This window comes from Bufo bufo, chromosome 5, assembly GCF_905171765.1.
Source record: "Bufo bufo chromosome 5, aBufBuf1.1, whole genome shotgun sequence".
Classification (NCBI taxonomy): domain Eukaryota; kingdom Metazoa; phylum Chordata; class Amphibia; order Anura; family Bufonidae; genus Bufo; species Bufo bufo.
The window spans coordinates 424,629,969-424,648,659 of record NC_053393.1 but is presented as its reverse complement, the minus strand read 5'-3'; the positions used below and the strand labels follow the sequence as shown (position 1 = coordinate 424,648,659).

The 18,691-nt window shown below is 42.7% G+C and overlaps 1 protein-coding gene across 1 annotated transcript in view; it reads right to left on the bottom strand.

Moving 5' to 3' along the window:
• Positions 1–608: 608 nt before the first annotated feature.
• Positions 609–18,691, bottom strand: part of GPD1L (glycerol-3-phosphate dehydrogenase 1 like) — a 45,227-nt gene continuing 27,144 nt past the window's right edge. The window contains exons 6-8 of the mRNA XM_040433373.1: positions 10,878–11,111; positions 6,770–6,876; positions 609–1,071 (exon numbers count right to left, since the gene is read on the bottom strand). Of these exons, the coding sequence (XP_040289307.1) occupies positions 975–1,071; positions 6,770–6,876; positions 10,878–11,111 (438 nt within the window). The 3' untranslated portion in view covers positions 609–974. The remainder of the gene's footprint in view (positions 1,072–6,769; positions 6,877–10,877; positions 11,112–18,691) is intronic.

The window sequence follows — 18,691 nt, the reverse complement described above, 5'->3', positions numbered from 1 at the left end:
TTTATTATTATTTTTTGTTCTGTTGAAATACTCACACTCTAAACACTCTGTTCTGATTGCCATCTGCGGTCGGCTGGTCATTGTCCAATGTGCGCTGCTGCAGCCAGTGACTGGTCTCAACAGTGCCACGTGCGGACACATTACTGCTAAGGCCAATCAATCGCTGCAGCAGCGCACGTCATCCCAACCGTCTGAAAGTTTACAGGATGGGGACCAGTAGACCACTGAAAGGAGTTGGAAATCGAGTGGCAGGGAGCAGGTATCAGTTTGTTTGAAAGGTACAACATGGTGCAGGAGCTGCACAATCCCTTCAAGGATATGTTTACATGTGGCAAACTCATTGTAGGAAGGCAGTAGAAAGCCTAAGGGTCCATTCACACGTCCGCAAAATGGGTCCGCATCCGTTCTGCACTTTTGCCGAACAGGTGCGGACCCATTCATTTTCAATGGGGCCGGAATGTGCTGTCCGCATCCGCATTTGCGGATCCGCAAAAAAATAGAACAGGTCCTATTGTTATCTGCAATTGCGGACAAGAAAAGGCATTTTCTATGAGAGTGCCGCCGATGTGCGGTCCGCAAAATGCGGAACGCACATTGCCGGTGTCCGTGTTTTGCGGCTCCGCAATACACATACGGAAGTGTGAATGGACCCTTAGAGTTAGGCCACACTTTGCAGTTTTGTTGCAGCAGAACTGCTAGGTGTATACTTACCTATACCGTGCATCTTGGTGCTGGGGCTGTTTCTACAGCACTGATGTGTAAGCTGAAATTCTCTACAATGGAAATTCACCACCTGTGAACATACCTTACGGACAATTCTTTTTCATGATCTGTGCAAACAGCAGCTCTTCGGTGCCAAGATGTCGCAGTGATTTTACAATTGATAGATTTTACATACTTTAACGTTTGTGCGTTAGTGGAGACTGGGCTCCAGAGTTTTGCAGCATAAAAAATATGTATTAGAAAGAAAAATACTACAAATGCTCAGGATGGATCTGCAGGCAGGAAATGACTTCTTCCACAGGTTTCCCATCATAGCAGATTTGGTACACAGTAGCAAAAAGTGGAAATCTGTAATGCAACAAAATAAAGTACGTTTACAATTCAAGCTATTAATTGACGATTGCACAGCAAAATATGGTCATGTGCTAGCCGCAGCAGTACTATGACGAGTGCAATATCTATACTCCCCTATTGGGGGGGAAAAAGTTGTCATGAACAAAACTTATCCGATTTCTTTTTCTGATGGTCACAAGGCTGCTTGTAGTTTTTTCGGGAAAACATTAAAGGGGTTGACTGCTTTTTTATATTGACCTATCAGATCAGCGGAGGGCCGAATGCCATCACGCCCACGATTAGCGGTTTGAAGAGAACGCAGTGCTCACATGAGTGCCGTCTTCTCGTCTCCGTTTACCTGTTCACCATCGACATTGCAGCAAGCAGCAGTGCAATTAAACTCCGCTGTCCTATTCACTTCAATGGGACAGCGCCTTCCTATTCAAGTGAATAGGATAGAGCCCTCCTGTTGAAGGGAATCGGGACTGCAGAGTTGCAATTACACCTGTCCGCCTCTGCAATGTCAATGCAGCGCTCGCGTGAGCTCGGTGGTCTCTTCAAACAGCTGATTGGTAGGTGTGATGGCAGTCGGGTCCCGATGATGTGATATTGAGGACCTATCCAGAAGATAGGTCATCAATATAACAAAAGCGGACAACCCCTTTAAAGGGACTGCATTAACAAAAGTACCAAATATATTTTCTAACGGTAAAATGTTCAATTTCATTTTCTGTGTGGGATTATGGGGGTGGTCATCTTGCATAAGATGTTATTAAAGGGGTTATCCCATGTGTAATATAAAAAATGAAAAACATATCATATAGTACAGTACATGAAAGTCTCTTTCTAATAAACCGGACCTGTATCTCACATGGATCCATAGAACCCCATTCATTACTGCAATCGCTCTGCTAGATTTATTTAAAGCTGGCTGCTCAGGGGGCTTGTGCTTTCTGATGCAGCTGGTGGCAGTTGAAGGATTGAACTGAGCATGTATGTCAACCTCAGGGAACTGGACAGAGAATTTTGAGGGGGCAAATAGCAGTTGGCGCTATACAGATAGATTTCAGTATATAAATCAGTGGCTATACAAAATTTTTAATTACATGCAATGACAAAAAGTATTCAGCTCCAGGTGCTGGTTTGAAAAAAAAGTAGATTATTTTTCATGGTCCAACCCCTTTAAACAGTATTCAAAGATATACTGTACTTTACAGCAGTCACACGGACTGTAGGAACCTGGCGAAGACACATTGACATGCTGTCTAACCTATAACACTTTGTGGTAATAATTTTGGAACATTTTTACTTATCCAAGCCATTCTGAGATTATTTTAGTTATTACTTTACATTTCCCAATACAGTGAGGAACAGAAGTATTTGAACACCCTGCGATTTTGCAAGTTCTCCCACAAATCATGGAGGGGTCTGAAATTCACATTGTAGGTGCATTCCCACTCTGAGAGACCGAATAAAAAATACAATTTCAAGAAATCACATTGTATGATTTTTAAAGAATGTATTTGTCTTGCACTGCTGAGCATAAGTATTTGAACAAGAAAATCAGTGGTAATATTTGGTACAGAAGCCTTTGTTTGCAATTAAAGAGGTCAAATGTTTCCTGTAGTTCTTGACCAGGTTTGCACACACTGCAACAGGGATTTTGGCCTACTCCCCCACATAGATCTCCTCTAGATCTGTCAGGTTTCGGGGCTGTCGCTGAGCAACACTCCAGAGATGTTCTATTAGATTTAGGTCTTGGAGACTGGCTAGGCCACTCCAGAACCTTGATATGCTTCTTACAGAGCCACTCCTTGGTTATCCTGGCTGTGTGCTTCGGGTCGTTGTCATGTTGGAAGACCCAGCCACGACCCATCTTCAATGCTCTGACTGAGGGAGGGAGGTTGTTGCTCAAAATCTCACAATAAATGGCCCCATTCATCCTCTCCTTAATACAGTGCAGTCGTCCTGTCCCCTTGGCAGAAAAGCACCCCCCAAAGCATGATGATACCACCCCCATGCTTCACAGTAGGGATGGTGTTCTTGGGATGCAACTCATCCTTCTTTTTCCTCCAAACACGATGAAGTTTAGACCAAAAAGTCTAGGGTCTCATCTGGCCCTATGACTTTCTCCCATGCTTCCTCTGGAGCATTCAGATGGTCATTGGCAAACTTCAGACAGGCCTGGACAGGTGAGGACTTGAGCAGGGGAACCTTCCGTGCAATGCATGACAAACCATGATGGCTTAGTGTTCTACCGACAGTGACCTTTGAAACTGTGGTCCCAGCTCTCTTCATGTCATTGACCAGCTCCTCCCTTGTAGTTCTGGGCTGATTCCTCACCTTTCTTATCATCAGTAATACCCCAACGAGGTAAGATCTTGCATGGAGCCCCAGTCCAAGGGAGACTGACAGTCGTCTTTAGCCGCTTCCATTTTCTAACAATTGCTCTAACAGTTGATCCATTTTCACTAACCTGCTTGACAATTGCCCCGTAGCCCTTTACAGCCTGTGGAGGTCCACAATTTTGTCTCTGGTGTCTTTTGACAGCTCTTTGGTCTTGCCTATGGTAGTAGTTGGTGTCTGACTGATTGTGGGGTGGACAGGTGTCTTTAAAGAGCTCAGACAGGTGCTACTAAATTAGATTAGTAAGTGGAGTAGAGGTGGACTTTTTAAAGGCACAGTAACAGGTCTTTGAGAGCCAGAATTCTTGCTGTTTCTCAGGTGTTCAAAGACTTATGTTCAGCAGTGCAAGACAAATAAATTCTTTAAAAAAATCATACAATGTGATTTCCTGAATTTTTTTTTTTATTCTGTCTCAGAGTGGGAATGCACCTACAATGTGAATTTCAGACCCCTCCATGATTTCTAAGTGGGAGAACTTGCAAAATTGCAGGGTGTTCAAATACTTCTGTTCCTCACTGTATGTCTACTTCATGTTGGCATCATTTTGTAAATGTCAATTTTATTTATTTTTTTGGACGTTAGAAGGCTTAGAATTTTAGAAGCAATTCTTAAAATTTTTATGAAAATTTCCAAAATTCAGATATGAAGTCACTTTGTGGGGCTTACATAATACAAACCACCTATAAATTACTCCATTTTAGAAACTACATTCCTCAAGTTATTCAAAACTCACTTTACAAACTTAGTTAACCCTTTAGGTGTTCCACAAGAATTAAAGAAAAATGGAGATAACATTTCAACATTTTACTTTTTTTGGCAGATTTTCCATTTTAATTCATTTTTTCCTGTAACACATCAGGAGTTAACAGCCAAACAAAACTCAGTATCTATTACCCCGTTTCTGTTCCACGCCACATGTGGTTGTAAACTGATGTAGGGGCACACGACACGGCTCAAAAAGAAAGCAGTACCATGTGGTTTTTGGAGGGCAGATTTTGCTGGACTGGTTTTTAGGCACCATGTCACATTTGGAGACCCCCTGATGCAGCCCTACAGTAGAAACTCTCAAAAAGTGACCCATTTTGAAAAAACTACGGGATAAGGTGACAGTTTTGGTGGTATTATTTTGGGATACATATGATATTTGACCGCTCTATATTACGCTTTTTGAGAGGCTAGGTAACCAAAAAATGGCTGTTTTGGCACAGTTTTTATTTTTTACGTTTACCCGACAGGTAAACGTAAGTAGTTGTATTAGAGCAAGTAGTTGTTGTTACGGACGTGACGATATCAAATATGACTACTTTTATTTTTTTTTGTTTCAGTTTTACATAATAAAACATTTTTTTAAATAAAAATGTTTTTCTGTCTCTATTTTCTGAAAGCCGTATTGTTTTTAAAATTTTTCTGCTGATCGTCTTATTTAAAAGGGGTTGTCCGGGTTCAGAGCTGAACACAGACATTCATCTATTTTCACCCCGGCAGCCCCCCTGACTTGAGCATCGGAGTAGTTCATGCTTCCATGCTCTCCTTTGCCCTGCGCTAAATCGCGCAGATCAAAGGCATTTTTTGGAGATCCGGTGACGTACCGGGCTCTCCATGGGGCTGCCAGGAAGCCCGGTGACATTACCAGCACTGATGCGTGTGCTTTAGCGCTGCCCTAGCCAGTAAAACGGCTAGGGCAGTGCTAAAGCCCACCCATCAGAGTCGGTGACGTCACCGAACACACTGCAGGTCTGCCTGGGTGAAAATAAGGGTATGTCTGGGTTCAGCTCTGAACCCGGACAACCCCTTTAAGGGCTCCTTTTTGCTGGAAGAGTTGACGTTTTTATTGGTACTATTTTTGGGTATATATGATTTTTTTGATCAATTACTGTTACACTTTATGTGGCAAGGTGACCAAAAATTGGTTGTTTTGGCACAATTATATTTATTTTATGGTGTTCACCTGAGGAAGAAGGTCATGTGACAATTTTTATATCGCAGGTCGTTATGGATGTGGTGATACCTAAAATGTTAATTTTTTTTTTATTTATTTCATTTTTACACAAAAGCATTTTGAAAGAAAAAAATAAATAGATCATGTTTTAGAGTCTCCATTTTCTGAAAGCCATATTTTTTTGTAATTTTCGGGTGATGGTCTCATATAGGTGCTCATTTTTTTGCGGAATGAGGTGACTGTTTGATTGGTACTATTTTGGGGTACATACGCCTTTTGATCTCTTGGTAATACCATTTTTTGTGATGTAAGGTGACAAATTATGGCTTTTTTTTATTTTATGAAAAACACTGTTTAACTTTTTATTTTTGTCCCACTGTGGGACTTCAACTTTTGGGAGTCTGATCCCCTCTGCAATGCATTACAATACATGTGTAATGTAATGCATTGCCTGTCAGTGTATAACTAGTGTAATACACTGACAGTTGCCTAGGAGACTCAGCCTAAGGGGCTGGATCCCCTAGGCTTCTGTAGAAGTCAAGCCCCGATGCTTGTGTAATGCATCGGGCTGCGGTCTCAGTCATCGAGCCCCGGTAACCACAGTGCAGGGACCCAATGGGCATGTCAATGGAACTGCTGACCCCCGCAAACGCCCTGTATGCCACGGTCAGCCTTGACCAGGGCATACAAGGGGTTAATCCACCGCCATCCCCGTTTACAGCCTGCCTGATCGGCATGACGTACTAGTAGATCAAAGGTCGCCAAGGCACTGGCGGCCATGATGTATTCGTACGTCATGGGTCTTCAAGGGTTTATATATGCATGGCCTTCCTTTTAGCCAACCAAACATTAGACATCAGTCAAAACAGAAGATTTCATCTGAATTGCAGGCTTATCTCATGAGTATTGGAACAGGTTGGCAGCCATCTAAAATGAGCATCCTAAAATAAAGTTATTTTATCACTGGAAATATTGCAGAATTTAAAACATAACTTTTACCATTAAAACCTTAATGAATGAATACTAAAAATGCAAACTCCAGTGCATCAAATATGTTGTCCATCCTAAGAAAGCACTCGTCTGCAGAAATCTTTACAGGTATGGTCGACTTTTACGTCTTTTAATGTTGGGTTATTCCAGCCTGGAAAGTACAGAAGAGCAGCAGGGAATTCAAATCCGGGCCTGTTCCTCGTCAGCCCTTCAGTAAGCAATTGTTTGGCTGGCTGTGAAGCAAAAATTCTAATTTCTCACATCCTTGTAAATGGGGCTATTCATACAATAGAAGTACACTGGGGAAATGCAATTTGTCTTTCCAAAGTATAGTATTGTAGGTTCACTAATTAGTGCTTAGCAAAGCTTGTCACTTACTTGTCTACCATGCCTTTCTGCTGCAGGATACGGTACACTTCTGCAGAGGTCTGAGGTCCTTGTAGCTTCTGTCCATTCAGCATCTCCTTTTCAAGTTCCTCTATACTCTACAGCACAAGAAAACAATTATAGTCAGTTCCGTAAAAATACTAAATTCTGGTTCATTAAATCCATACCTGTAATAAAAAAATTTTTAAAAGCTGCAGGTTAGGGAGGCAAAGACGGGCAAACTAACTGATCCTCACTTTGAAGAAGAAGGAATATTTGTTTTGTGATACACAAGGTGTGGTGCTACATCCTAGGGCTTTACCTTATTTTAACCAGTTTCACAGCTGGAAAGCTTTGATAAGACTCAACCTAACAGAAATGCATGATCACAGGAGAAAATTCAGCTTCAGCGCACACACAGAGATGAAATGAGTCTCTTCTGTACTTGAAAGTCTAGTAACACATGCAGAGATGCAAAGTGATTCCACAAGGTAAGCTGTGAATTTACCAACATGGAGCATAAGGTGGGCTACATTCACAAGTCTTTGCTAAAAAAAAAAAAAAATAATAATAATAATAATAATAATAATAATAATATGGTAAGAGTTAATATGGCTATCGTATATGAAGAAGCCCTTTGCGGTGAAATAGTGACATATTAACTGCACTAAACACGAGCCACCTGAACATATCAATCTGAGACCTTTCCGGCCACGTTCACATCACCATAAGAAGAACTGAAAAACTAAATAAATATGGATCCTTTATTTTGTGCATCCGTTTTGTCAAAGATCCGTTAATATAGATGGGAGAAAAAAATCCTGCATGGAGAACTTTTTCTCCTGTCTAAAATAACGGATCTCTGACGGAACTTACAAAAACTGATGCAAAATCAGCACAAATAAAATAACTGTTTTTATTTAATTTTTCAGTTCTGACGGATCAGAAGAAAGCAGGGTGGATAAAAATCAATGATTTTAAAAAAAAAAAATTGGATTTTTTTAATTTTTTTTTTTAAAAATTGGATTTTTTTATTTTAATTGGATTTTTTTTTATATAAAATGCTTTTTGGAGGAAAATATATTACCATCCAAAGGTTATTCCATCATAAAATAAAGATTTGTTTTTTAATTATGTAGAATAAGGCCTCATGCACACGACCGTAGTTTGGGTCCGCATCCGAGCCGCAGTTTTTGCGGCTCGGGTGCGGACCCATTCACTTCAATGGGGCCGCAAAAGATGCTCCGTTCCGTGGCCCCGCAAAAAATTAAATAAAATAGCATGTCCTATTCTTGTCCGTTTTGCAGACAAGAATAGGCATTTCTACAATGGACCGTCCGTTCCGTAAATTGCGGAAGGCACACGGGCGGTTTCCGTTTTTTGCGGATCTGCGGTTTGCGGACCACAAAAAACAGAACGGTCGTGTGCATGAGGCCTAAGGCTGTATATGTTTAATTTTTTGGGTAAATAAATTCCATTTATCCTTTCACAATGTCATGCTCTTCCAGAGGTTTTTGTAAGATTATTGGGCAGTTTCTCTGCCTACAAGATATTATCACAGATGCTTGGTTTACTTTTGCAGTTCTCAAAACTGAATTTGACTCAGCAGAGATCACATGCCTCTTCTTCACAGCAAAAATGTTATAACATAAACAGAGTTGAGAAAAAGACCTTAATCCTAACTTCTACAAACCTATGAATACAGAATCACCTAATCAAACTAATATGAAAAGTTGTTATTCTAAAAATCTTCATCTACTTGCATATTATAAGTTATACCAGCAAGAATTAGTCTTTATGTAGAAAACTAACATTTAAATCAAGCCATACGGACTAGTGATTTAAATTGTGATTTAAATCAAATCCACCCTGGAAGAAAGGAAAACTAAATGGTGATGTGAACGGGCCCTGGCATGTCGAATTCTTCTGCACCATGTATTAAATGGGTCAAAGTCAAACCTATGGCCTTGATCTGAATGAAGCCTTGGGACACAAAAGGAACAGCAGCTTCAAAGAAAGGAAACAAAGCAGAATTCGGTTTTGAAGAATTGCAACCAAACTAAAACGTCTTTGATTAGATAGGTGTGTGGGAGTGCAGTCTAGAGGTCTCGTGTGTGACTCGGTGGAACCTCAAAGGCTAAACATTGCTCCTCTTCTCAAGCATAAAAAGGATCTTTCTCGTGAAAACCCCAAGAGGACTCAATTAAACTACATCAAAATCCATACAGTCCACTTCAAAGGGAACACTACCGTAATTTATCTGTGAGCGGTTATTCTTTTACATCTATACAGTAATGTCATCCCACGGGATGGCATTACTGTATAGATATAAAAGAATATTCTTTCATAGATAAATTAGTGTTAAAAAAAAGAACTATATTATACTGCAAGTGAACAGTTGGTTCTTCAAACTGAAGCAGGAAAAACGGGCAAGCATCAGTGTGCCACTTTGGCTAGACTACTGGGTAAAGGCATCTCTAAAGCAGCAGGTCTTTTGGGTGTCCCTTTCTGCAATGGTTACCATCTAAGCAAAAGAGGTCCAAGGAGAAACAAGCCTGTGAGCCAGCAAAAGGGTGATCGGTACTGAAGGCTCGCTGATGCATGTGGGGATTGAACGCTACTGCAGCACAAATTTCTGAAAAAGTCAATGCTGGCTTTGAGAGAAAGGTGACAGAGTTCCCTTTCTCGCCCTTCTACTTCCCAAACTACTTACTATGTGCTTATTGAATCAGATCTAGACCATGAAACAATAGAAGGTGATGTAATAAATACTTTTATGGTATGTAGATGACTGGGTGCATCTGCATCACTTACCTGGGGAAGAGAGGACACCAGGATGCGCTAAAGAAGAGGGGAAGTATAATGTTCTGCTGGGAAATTTTGAGTCCCAGAATTCATGTGAATGTTACTTTGACATATACTATTTACTTAACCGTTTCGCTATCCGCACAGTATATGTACAGCGCTGAAGCGATGGGTAAACATGGCGCCAGCTCGCACGTGCAGCAGGCGCCATGGCCATCAGGTCTCCGCTGTTTCAGGCAGCAGAGATTATCTTTAACATAGCCAAAACGGACCAGTCTTGAACACCATTGAAAGTCAATGGAGGACGGATCCGTTTTCTATTGTGCCAGATTGTGTCCTAGAAAACGGATCCGTCCCCATTGACTTACATGGTGTATCAGAATGGATCCGTTTGGCTCAGTTTCGTCAGACGGACACCAAAACGCTGCAGGCAGCGTTTTGGTGTCCGCCTCCAAAGAGGAATGGAGACGGAACGGAAGCAAACTGATGCATTCTGAGTGGATCCTTTTCTATTCAGAATGCATTAGGGCAAAACTGATCCGCTTTGGAGCGCTTGTGAGAGCCCTGAACGGATCTCACAAACAGAAAGCCAAAACGCCAGCGTGAAAGTAGCCTTACACGACTAATGTTAAAAGGAACCTGTCACCTCCTAAATGCATGTAAACCTGCCAGCAGTACCTCAGGGTAGCCCGCAGTGTGATACTAATCATACTTTTCATCAAGTCAAGGTAACCACGCCCCTGACATGGGATCGCGCAGTAAAACAAAGGGGACCGCACATGCGTGAGACTTGGCAAAGCGAATCCGAATTGCGGGCTGTCACTCAAAGGCAAGAGGGGGCGTGGTTACCTTGACTTGAAGCAAGTAGGCCGCTGCCCCCTTGACTTCAAGCTGACATGCAAATTAGCGCGGACGGAGGATAAAAGATCGTTTTCTGACCTTATGCAGCATCGGACTGCAGGATGAAAAGTATGATTAGTATCACACTGCGGGCTACCCTGAGGTACTGCTGGCGGGTTTACATGCATTTAGGAGGTGACAGGTTCCCTTTAATGTCTTAGTGCTAGATAACACAGAACACCTTCAGAGATCTGATGGAGTCCACTGCGGCTTTGGTAGCACAAGGACCAATGCAATAATAGTCATAGAACACAAGTTCCTACAGATCACAGATCATTTACTTGTTCTGTTCAATCACTATATATTTTACTACATATTTGTTCTTGTGCCTTTTCAACTCTAACACTTTGCAGACCAGCATGAGTACAGAACGCTCAAGGCTACAAGACTTGTAGACACACAAATAATTCAATACCTTGCCAGTGTTAACAAATGCCTCGGCCACTTTTCTATTACGCCCTCCATAGCAAGTGGTAATGAGATCGGCAACTCCACAGCTCTCCAAAAATGTAGAGGTGGAAACTTGACCTTTACAGAAGATCTTTGCAAATGCAATCATTTCCATGAGGCCAAGACGGATAACGGCAGCTTTAGTGTTATCGCCACACTTGAGACCATCACAAAAGCCGGCGGCCACAGCCACAATGTTCTGCGTAAAAGAAGGAAATAAAGCAGATTTTTAGAGTCAATGAAAAAAAATATTTTTGTCAAAATCCCACTGCATAGAAATTGTAAATAAAAACACACAAACAATTCAGTAAAATTAACAAAACAATCCAAATCTTGTTACTCTGAGGATTTTTTTTTCCTATGCTGTGGTCAATCTGCAAGACATGTAGGCGATGATGTAAAAAAAAAAATAAAAAAAAATTCCATAATTCAAAACACAGAAAGGAATAGCACGTGGAAATAAGCACCTCCTGTAACTTTCTGCACAACACGGGGTAGGCCAGTGCCTGTATCTGGCTTTCATAGACTCATTATAAAATTACTGTAAAGAGAGCGAAGTTGAATATTGCATAGTCTATAAGACTCAATACGCCCACTAAGTGCTCTCAATAAGGTGAAATACCACCCCCCAGGTCCCCGACAAAGGCCTCTCACCCAGCCAAACCTGTACTCTGCTCTGCACTGATGAAGGGCACCAAACCTAAGGCCCCTTTCAGACGAATGGGTATCGCTCCGCGGATACGCAGCACCCGACCTGACCTTCCAGCACTGCCGGGGTCGCATAGCATTATATTTATTTATAATGCTATGTAACCCTTAGGTCTGGAATGTATTGGATACACTGACATAATGTTGGCAGTGTTATCCAATACCTTCCAGAACTGTAAGGGTTATATAGCATCATAAATCAATATAATGCTATGTGACCCTGGCAGTGCTGGAAGGTCAGGCCGGGTGCTGCGTTGCGCGTCCGCAGCGCCATACCCGCTCGTCTGAAAGAGGCCTAAGGTCTCGTCCACGTTTCCATTTTTCACCGACATGTGCTGTCCGCATTTTCCACAGACAGCACACATACCCATTGATTTAAATGTGACTGTTCACATTTCAGTATTCGTTTTACTGAACGTGGGTCAGTAAAAAAAAATAATAATAATGAATCACGGAGACATGCACTACTTTGATCCGTGATGTGGACCAAGCACGCCCATAGAAGTCTATGGGTCCGTAAAAATCACGGACACACCACGGATGGCATCCGTGCTTTATCCGTTTTGCATGCACGCTCACGTTATTCAGTGGAGGGGGTCCTATATTTTCCCACAAGCCATAATTAGAAGAAAAATGGTGAGTATAATAATGTACATCAGCAGATGCTAGTCTGCTTGTTAATCATTTCCAAGGAGTAAAAAGGGAAGCAAACAAAATAAGATCTATTCCAGCAGATGTGAAACCCAGCATGGCCCTGGCGAACGTTAGCCAAAGGGGAAGAATAGCTTTAATTAGAAAAAAATAAGCCTGGTACCATACCGCAGAAAGCAACACCTATTAAGCCATTACATGGAGAAATAATTTGGCTGTAGCACTGTAGACCTTTCTTATTCATCTCTAGTCCTCACGACCCTCCAGCAAGTCATGTTTTCAGGATTCGCTCAGTACTGAGTAGGTGATATAATTATTGGCAATGCATCGGGACTTAACACTGTGGAATATTCTCAAATTATGATCGGCAGGTGGGCCCCGAGGACTGGAGTTGAGAAACACTGCTGTAGACGATGCCCACATCTATTAAATTTTTATGGCGATGTGTATGCAATATGTGTATAAACAGCCACATTTAATGAGAGCATGCTGGGCGAAAAGCTGCTAAGCATATGCATAGACCCGCTGCAATACTTATTTAGCAGTGTTGGTCTTAGATATTTGCAGTTTTTACCCAATATAAACATTAAATAAAGTCTCTTTGACTTCCGTAAGTCATGCAATTACGTTAGGCTACTTTCACACTCGCGTTTGGTGCGGATCCGTCATGGATCTGCACAAACTTCAGATAATACAAGCGCATGCATCCGTTCAGAACAGATCCATTTGTATTATCTTTAACATAGCCGAAACGGATCCGTCTTGAACACCATTGAAAGTCAATGGGGGACGGATCCGTTTTCTATTGCGCCATATTGTGTCAGTGAAAACGGATCCGTCCCCATCGACTTCCGTCTCACAAGCGGAAACCAAAACGCCAGTGTGAAAGTAGCCTAAGTATGTCATAGCATTCACGCACCTACTGTACATGGACAGCAATCACAAGCAGCCTACATACACTGGATGGCGCAGGGATGTCATACCAGAAAGTGTTTGAAGAACATTTAAAGGGGTCTCCCACCAATTAGATACTGATAGCTGATCCTCAGGGGGTCTGGAACCGACTATGCCTGTTTGCACGTGCAGAAAAATTAAAAGGGTTGTGTAGTGCCAGGACACTGATGACCTATCCTCAGGATAGGTCATCAATAACAGATCATCAGTGGTCCAAAGCCCGGATCCCCTACCAATCGGCTGGTTGAAGAGGCTGCAGCGGTCATGCTGCATCCTCTTCAGTGTTTACCTGCATGCTTTATAGTTTGTAGCGGTGTTTGTTTCTAGACTCCAGGACAATACTCCAGAGATTCCCAATCCCAACAAGGACGTGTCACCGCCACAATCTTATAGAACCATATCCCTTTTGAATAGCGATTACAAATTCTTGGCGAAAAGTCTATCTAACAAAACATTCTCCCCAGAATTATACACCTCTCCCAGAGAGGATTCCTTAAATCTAGACAATCTGTCAAAAACCATCAGGGGAACCATAGCTGCCACCCTTGAGACACAAGAGAATTACGGCCCCCCCCCACCCTTACTACTAAGTCTAGATGCCGAAAAGGCGTTTGACAAAGTGTCATGGCCCTTTTTGAACGGCGCTTTATCTCAGACAGCTTTCGGGTTACACCCTTAACCTGGATAAATCCGAAGCTCTGCTCCTTAAAGGGCCCACAAGACTGGACTGCTCCTTTCCCCTTTCAATGGCGCTCTCACTCTATAATCATACCTGGGGGTACAGATCACCAAATCACCTGGTAAGCTATATAACGCAAATATTACACCCTTCGTGTGTACACTGGAGGACAAGCTAGCAGGCTGGCGACATCTTCCTTTGTCGTACATGGGGCGGGCATACCTTCTTAAGAAGGTGGAATTTCCCCGGCAACCAACTTTTTCCATGAAGGGTCACCCCCATAGGGATTTCTATGATTGGCAGAAGGGAGGACTAACTCTGATTAGTCACTTGGTGGACCACACCACACACAAGATTCTACCATTTGAAGATCTTAAATCTAAATACCCCAACATTCGTTTTAACTTCTTTCCCTATTTACAAGCCAACAGCTATCTCCAGAAATTACTGCCCAACTTAACCCCCCCCCCCCCCCCCCCCCCCAAGAATGGAGCCCAGCTATACAGGCCTCTGTCAAACATACCCCTACCCTAAGGGGACATACCACTAGCTACTATAAATTTCTACACACCCCTCTGGACTATGGTAAGGGTGAATGGGCAATAGCTAAATGACTCAAGGACATCCCGCAGTTAACAATGTCCACCCTATATCAGGCTCTGGAACGCAATCTTTGTTATTTGCAATCCAGCCGCTACAGGGAGATGACCCTACAGATTTATCACCGGGCTTATATCTATCCAGTTCGGGGCCACCGTATAGGAGTCTTTGAATCTGACAACTGCTTTCGGTGTAAAGAGACAGGAGCAGACATTTTCCATTGTTTGTGGCTGGGCCCGGTGATACAATCTTTCTGGCATAAAATCCACACGTTTACCACCACTCATTTGACATCAACAGCACCTCTGGACCCTATATGGGCCATCTTTGGGTACATTGACTCGACTAGTACACGGTGTACTCCTGGTAGTGGGAAATTGTTATGTCTGATAGCAGCAGCAGGAGGAATCAAGACTATGCTCCACATAGACTATGATCGACCCCACACTCCCACCGTTTAAGCTATTTCTTGAGAAAGTCTCCTTCTTAATGAAGATGGACTGGGTAGAGGAGTCTTCCAGGAAGGAGATCCATGTGAAGCAATTCTTTGCATGCTGTGAGAGCTTCATAGATATACTGCCCCTCCAGGTTAGAAGATGCATCCAGTAATGTTTTCAACTCACTTCCTGGTATCAGACGCGTGTCTTACTAAGCGATCCGCTTATCTCAGGGATATGATCCTACTTAAGGGCTCAGCGGGGGTCCCTGCGCGCCGCGTGCTTGCTTCGATTCTAACTCCACTAACTGTGGGGGAGAGGTGAACATGTTGGGCTACTGTTATGTTCTATTCACCTTGTGGTTTGCAAGGAGTCAAGTTATGGTTTCTGTACTACTAATCCCCATAACTCATCCTTCCCCCTTCCCCTCTCCTTTCCCCCTCACCCCCCTTCTAAAAACCGTCTGGTGTCGGAAGGTTGACGTAATAGCTCCTATGTACTACACTGATTGTCTATGTTGGGACTTTTACTAAAGACTTGCTGTAAATGATGCTGTAAAGTACTACTTATATCACACGGTATGTACTCCTTTATTATGTCAACCTGAAATAAAAACATTTGAAAATAGATTGTAGCGGTGTGCAGTGTAATTACACCGTCCTCTTCCATATTGTGAATGGGAGATGAAACTATAATTACACCACCGCTATAAGATGGACGACGTGCAGCAAAACACTGAAAAGGACGCATACAGACCCCCATCGATCTGACACTAATACCCTATCCTGTGGATAGGTCATCATTATCCTGACACAGCACAACCCCCTTTAACAGCGGACAGAGGAGGAAGACGTAGGCCCTGTCCCATTGTGTAGTGGCTATTTGGGAGCTGAACTACTCTATGGCGGCACAGCCACTACACAGTGGATGGAGCGTTCCGCTTCTGGCTCCAGCAGTATGCTGCAAACAGCTGATCAGTGGGGATGACTAGTGCTGGACCCCCACCGATCAGATATTTATGACCTACCCGGAAGAAAACCTCTAAGTGCAAAATGCAAATAAATATGTTTCAGGTAACTGATATTAGGCCTGTTATGATTAAAATCTAAATTGCGATTAATTCAACATTTTAACTTGATTACAATTAATGAACCATTATTTCATTTGGCCCCCCCATAGTTCACCGCCAACCGATGTAATGGCACATGAACGTATTTTTCTTCCGTTTCGTTCCATATTTTTACAGGTCCATATACAGAACCATTCATTTCAATGGGGCTTGAACAAAAAAAAAAAAAAAAAAAAGATGATTCCGTGTGCATTTCATGTCCATATCGCAAAAGAAAAAAATGCAAATAGAACATGTCCTATTCTTGTCAGTTTTGCGGACAAGGACAGGCACTGTTATAATGGATCAGCAAAAAAAAAAAAAAAACAGATGCAACACAGATGTCATCTGTTTTTTGCGGATCCGTGTTTTGCGGTCATGTTCATAAGCCCCAACGATGGAGGTGGCGGAGGGAGTTGGAGCAGTAGGAAAAGCCAGCCAGAGCTTAAGTGAGTGGAGGAGCCTGACACAAACACCTAGACTAGGTGGACAAGATTACGTTAATTATTCAGGCTGCATTTTGGTTCACCCCCCCCCCATGTATCACCCAGCCCTAACTCACAGTGTATTAAAAACGCTCTACAATAACAATAAAAACTGTTTAAAAAAAGGCAACCAAAAGCATGGATATCCTCTCTCCTACTTCCCATGTTCCTAGACACGTGCTGCATTTAAATGAGGGAAAAGCAATTCTGGTGTTCAGCATAAAGCTACAAGTCAGCGTATAAAGGCCCATAACGAGTGTCCGTAGCAAGGAGGGACACCGCAATGGCAAAACACACAGATAAACAGAACATCAGGGCACATTAGGGAATGGGCAATTTAATATTTTTATAGGTAATAAGAATGGTGGATGGGTAAGGATTTAAATGGAAATGCAAGGCTTAAAAATAACATATGTTTGTTATGTACTGTACATTAGAGGTCTGAAAAATGCGAGCTGAATACCTCAGGCGAGGGAATCGGTGGTTTAATAGAGCCCCATTATTGTGGAGGAGCGGAGTAAGGAATGTGCAACGCTAGCACCAGATAGCTGCAGCAGTGTAATAGGAACTAGAGGCCGGGTTATTACCGGCGTATTATTTTCTACGCTTTCTGCGGTTTGGTTAGGGCTTCATTTGTTCATAAATATTCTTTTGTTGTAAAGGAAAACACGGACGCCATTCGCGTTTCACGGATCATTAGGAAGAAATGCTTTGAAAATTATTTTTCAGCTGTGCAGCGTCAGCGAAACACGGATGACACACGGTCAGCAAAAAATGAACACACAGATCTTTCACAGTCAGCTTCACAGAGGCTTCGCTGACCACCTTTTCACGGATTTAGGCAAGGACGTGTGAACGAGGCTTTATTCTGTGCGCCAAAATGATTACAGCGATACCAAAGTGATATTTGTTTGTGTTGCTATATTCTGTAAGCCACAACCTTTTCAGTGGAAGTTGTAGTTTTTATTGTAAATACTACTTTTTTTTTTAATCACTTCTATTTCACTTTTTGGGTGGCAGCATGACAAAAGTGGCAGTTTTATATTTTTACATATCTGGACCGAGTGGACTCTGAACTAAAATACGCCAACCTTTCACTGCTAAAACCAGAATCTGTGGAGCCACTACTCGTGCAACTAGAATTACTGTTGCTGTCACTGAAAAACATTTTGTTATGGCCAGGAACAATTGCTGAGGAACACACAAGCCATCATCATCGCTAGATCAAAAAACTTTGAAGAGATTGGCCAAAGTGATTGATCAAGGGTTCCAAACACATATTAAATTTAATAACAAGGATCAGCCATTTGGACTCATGGCAATAACCAACTACATATGTATCAAGAGATCTATCCACCTAAAGCTGGGTCAAAAAATTAAAAAATCATGCAACATAAGTCCATAACACTCCTGGGAGGTGGGTAGGGGGCTCTTCAGTGCCAGACCACAGGGTTCTACAGCCAGGATTTTCCCACCATTCACCTTCCCCCTGTCCAACTAGTCAGAAGCCTCCTCATCTACAGGCCTCTCCACCTCCTCTGAGGCCAGCCTAACTTGAATCTTCTCCAGCTTCAGCATTTAGGAGGCCATAGTTCCTCCTCCACTGCTTGGCATGGCCATCCCAGCAAATTCTGAAAGCTTGTGTCAGCACATTAACAGCCAGCCTGGTTGCTTCCCAGATACCTTGGCCTAAAGGACCCTTTACACGGGGTCAAGAATTGAACAGATCATTACTAACGAGCGTTCATAGTAAGGCCCCCTGGAAACGAACGTGTGCACCCAGTGGTCGTGCTGTGGCCCGCAATGCAAAAAAACACAGTCCGTGCGGAAACCGCGGCGGATCGCGGACCCATTTACTTGAATGGGTCCGCAATCCGGCCATTCCGCAAAAAGATAGGACATGTTCTATCTTTTTGCGGAACGGAAGTACAGGGCTTCCGTAGTGCTTCCGTTCCTCACCATTCCGCATCTCCGGATTTGCAGACCCATTCAAGTGAATGGGTCCGCATCCATGATGCGGAATGCCCACGGAACGGCACCCGTGTATTGTGGATCCACAAATGCGGTCCGCAATACGGCAACGGGAAGCACATTAGCAATGATCTGGCAGTGTAAATGCACCGCTGATTACCTGATGAGCGAGCAAAACGCTTGTTC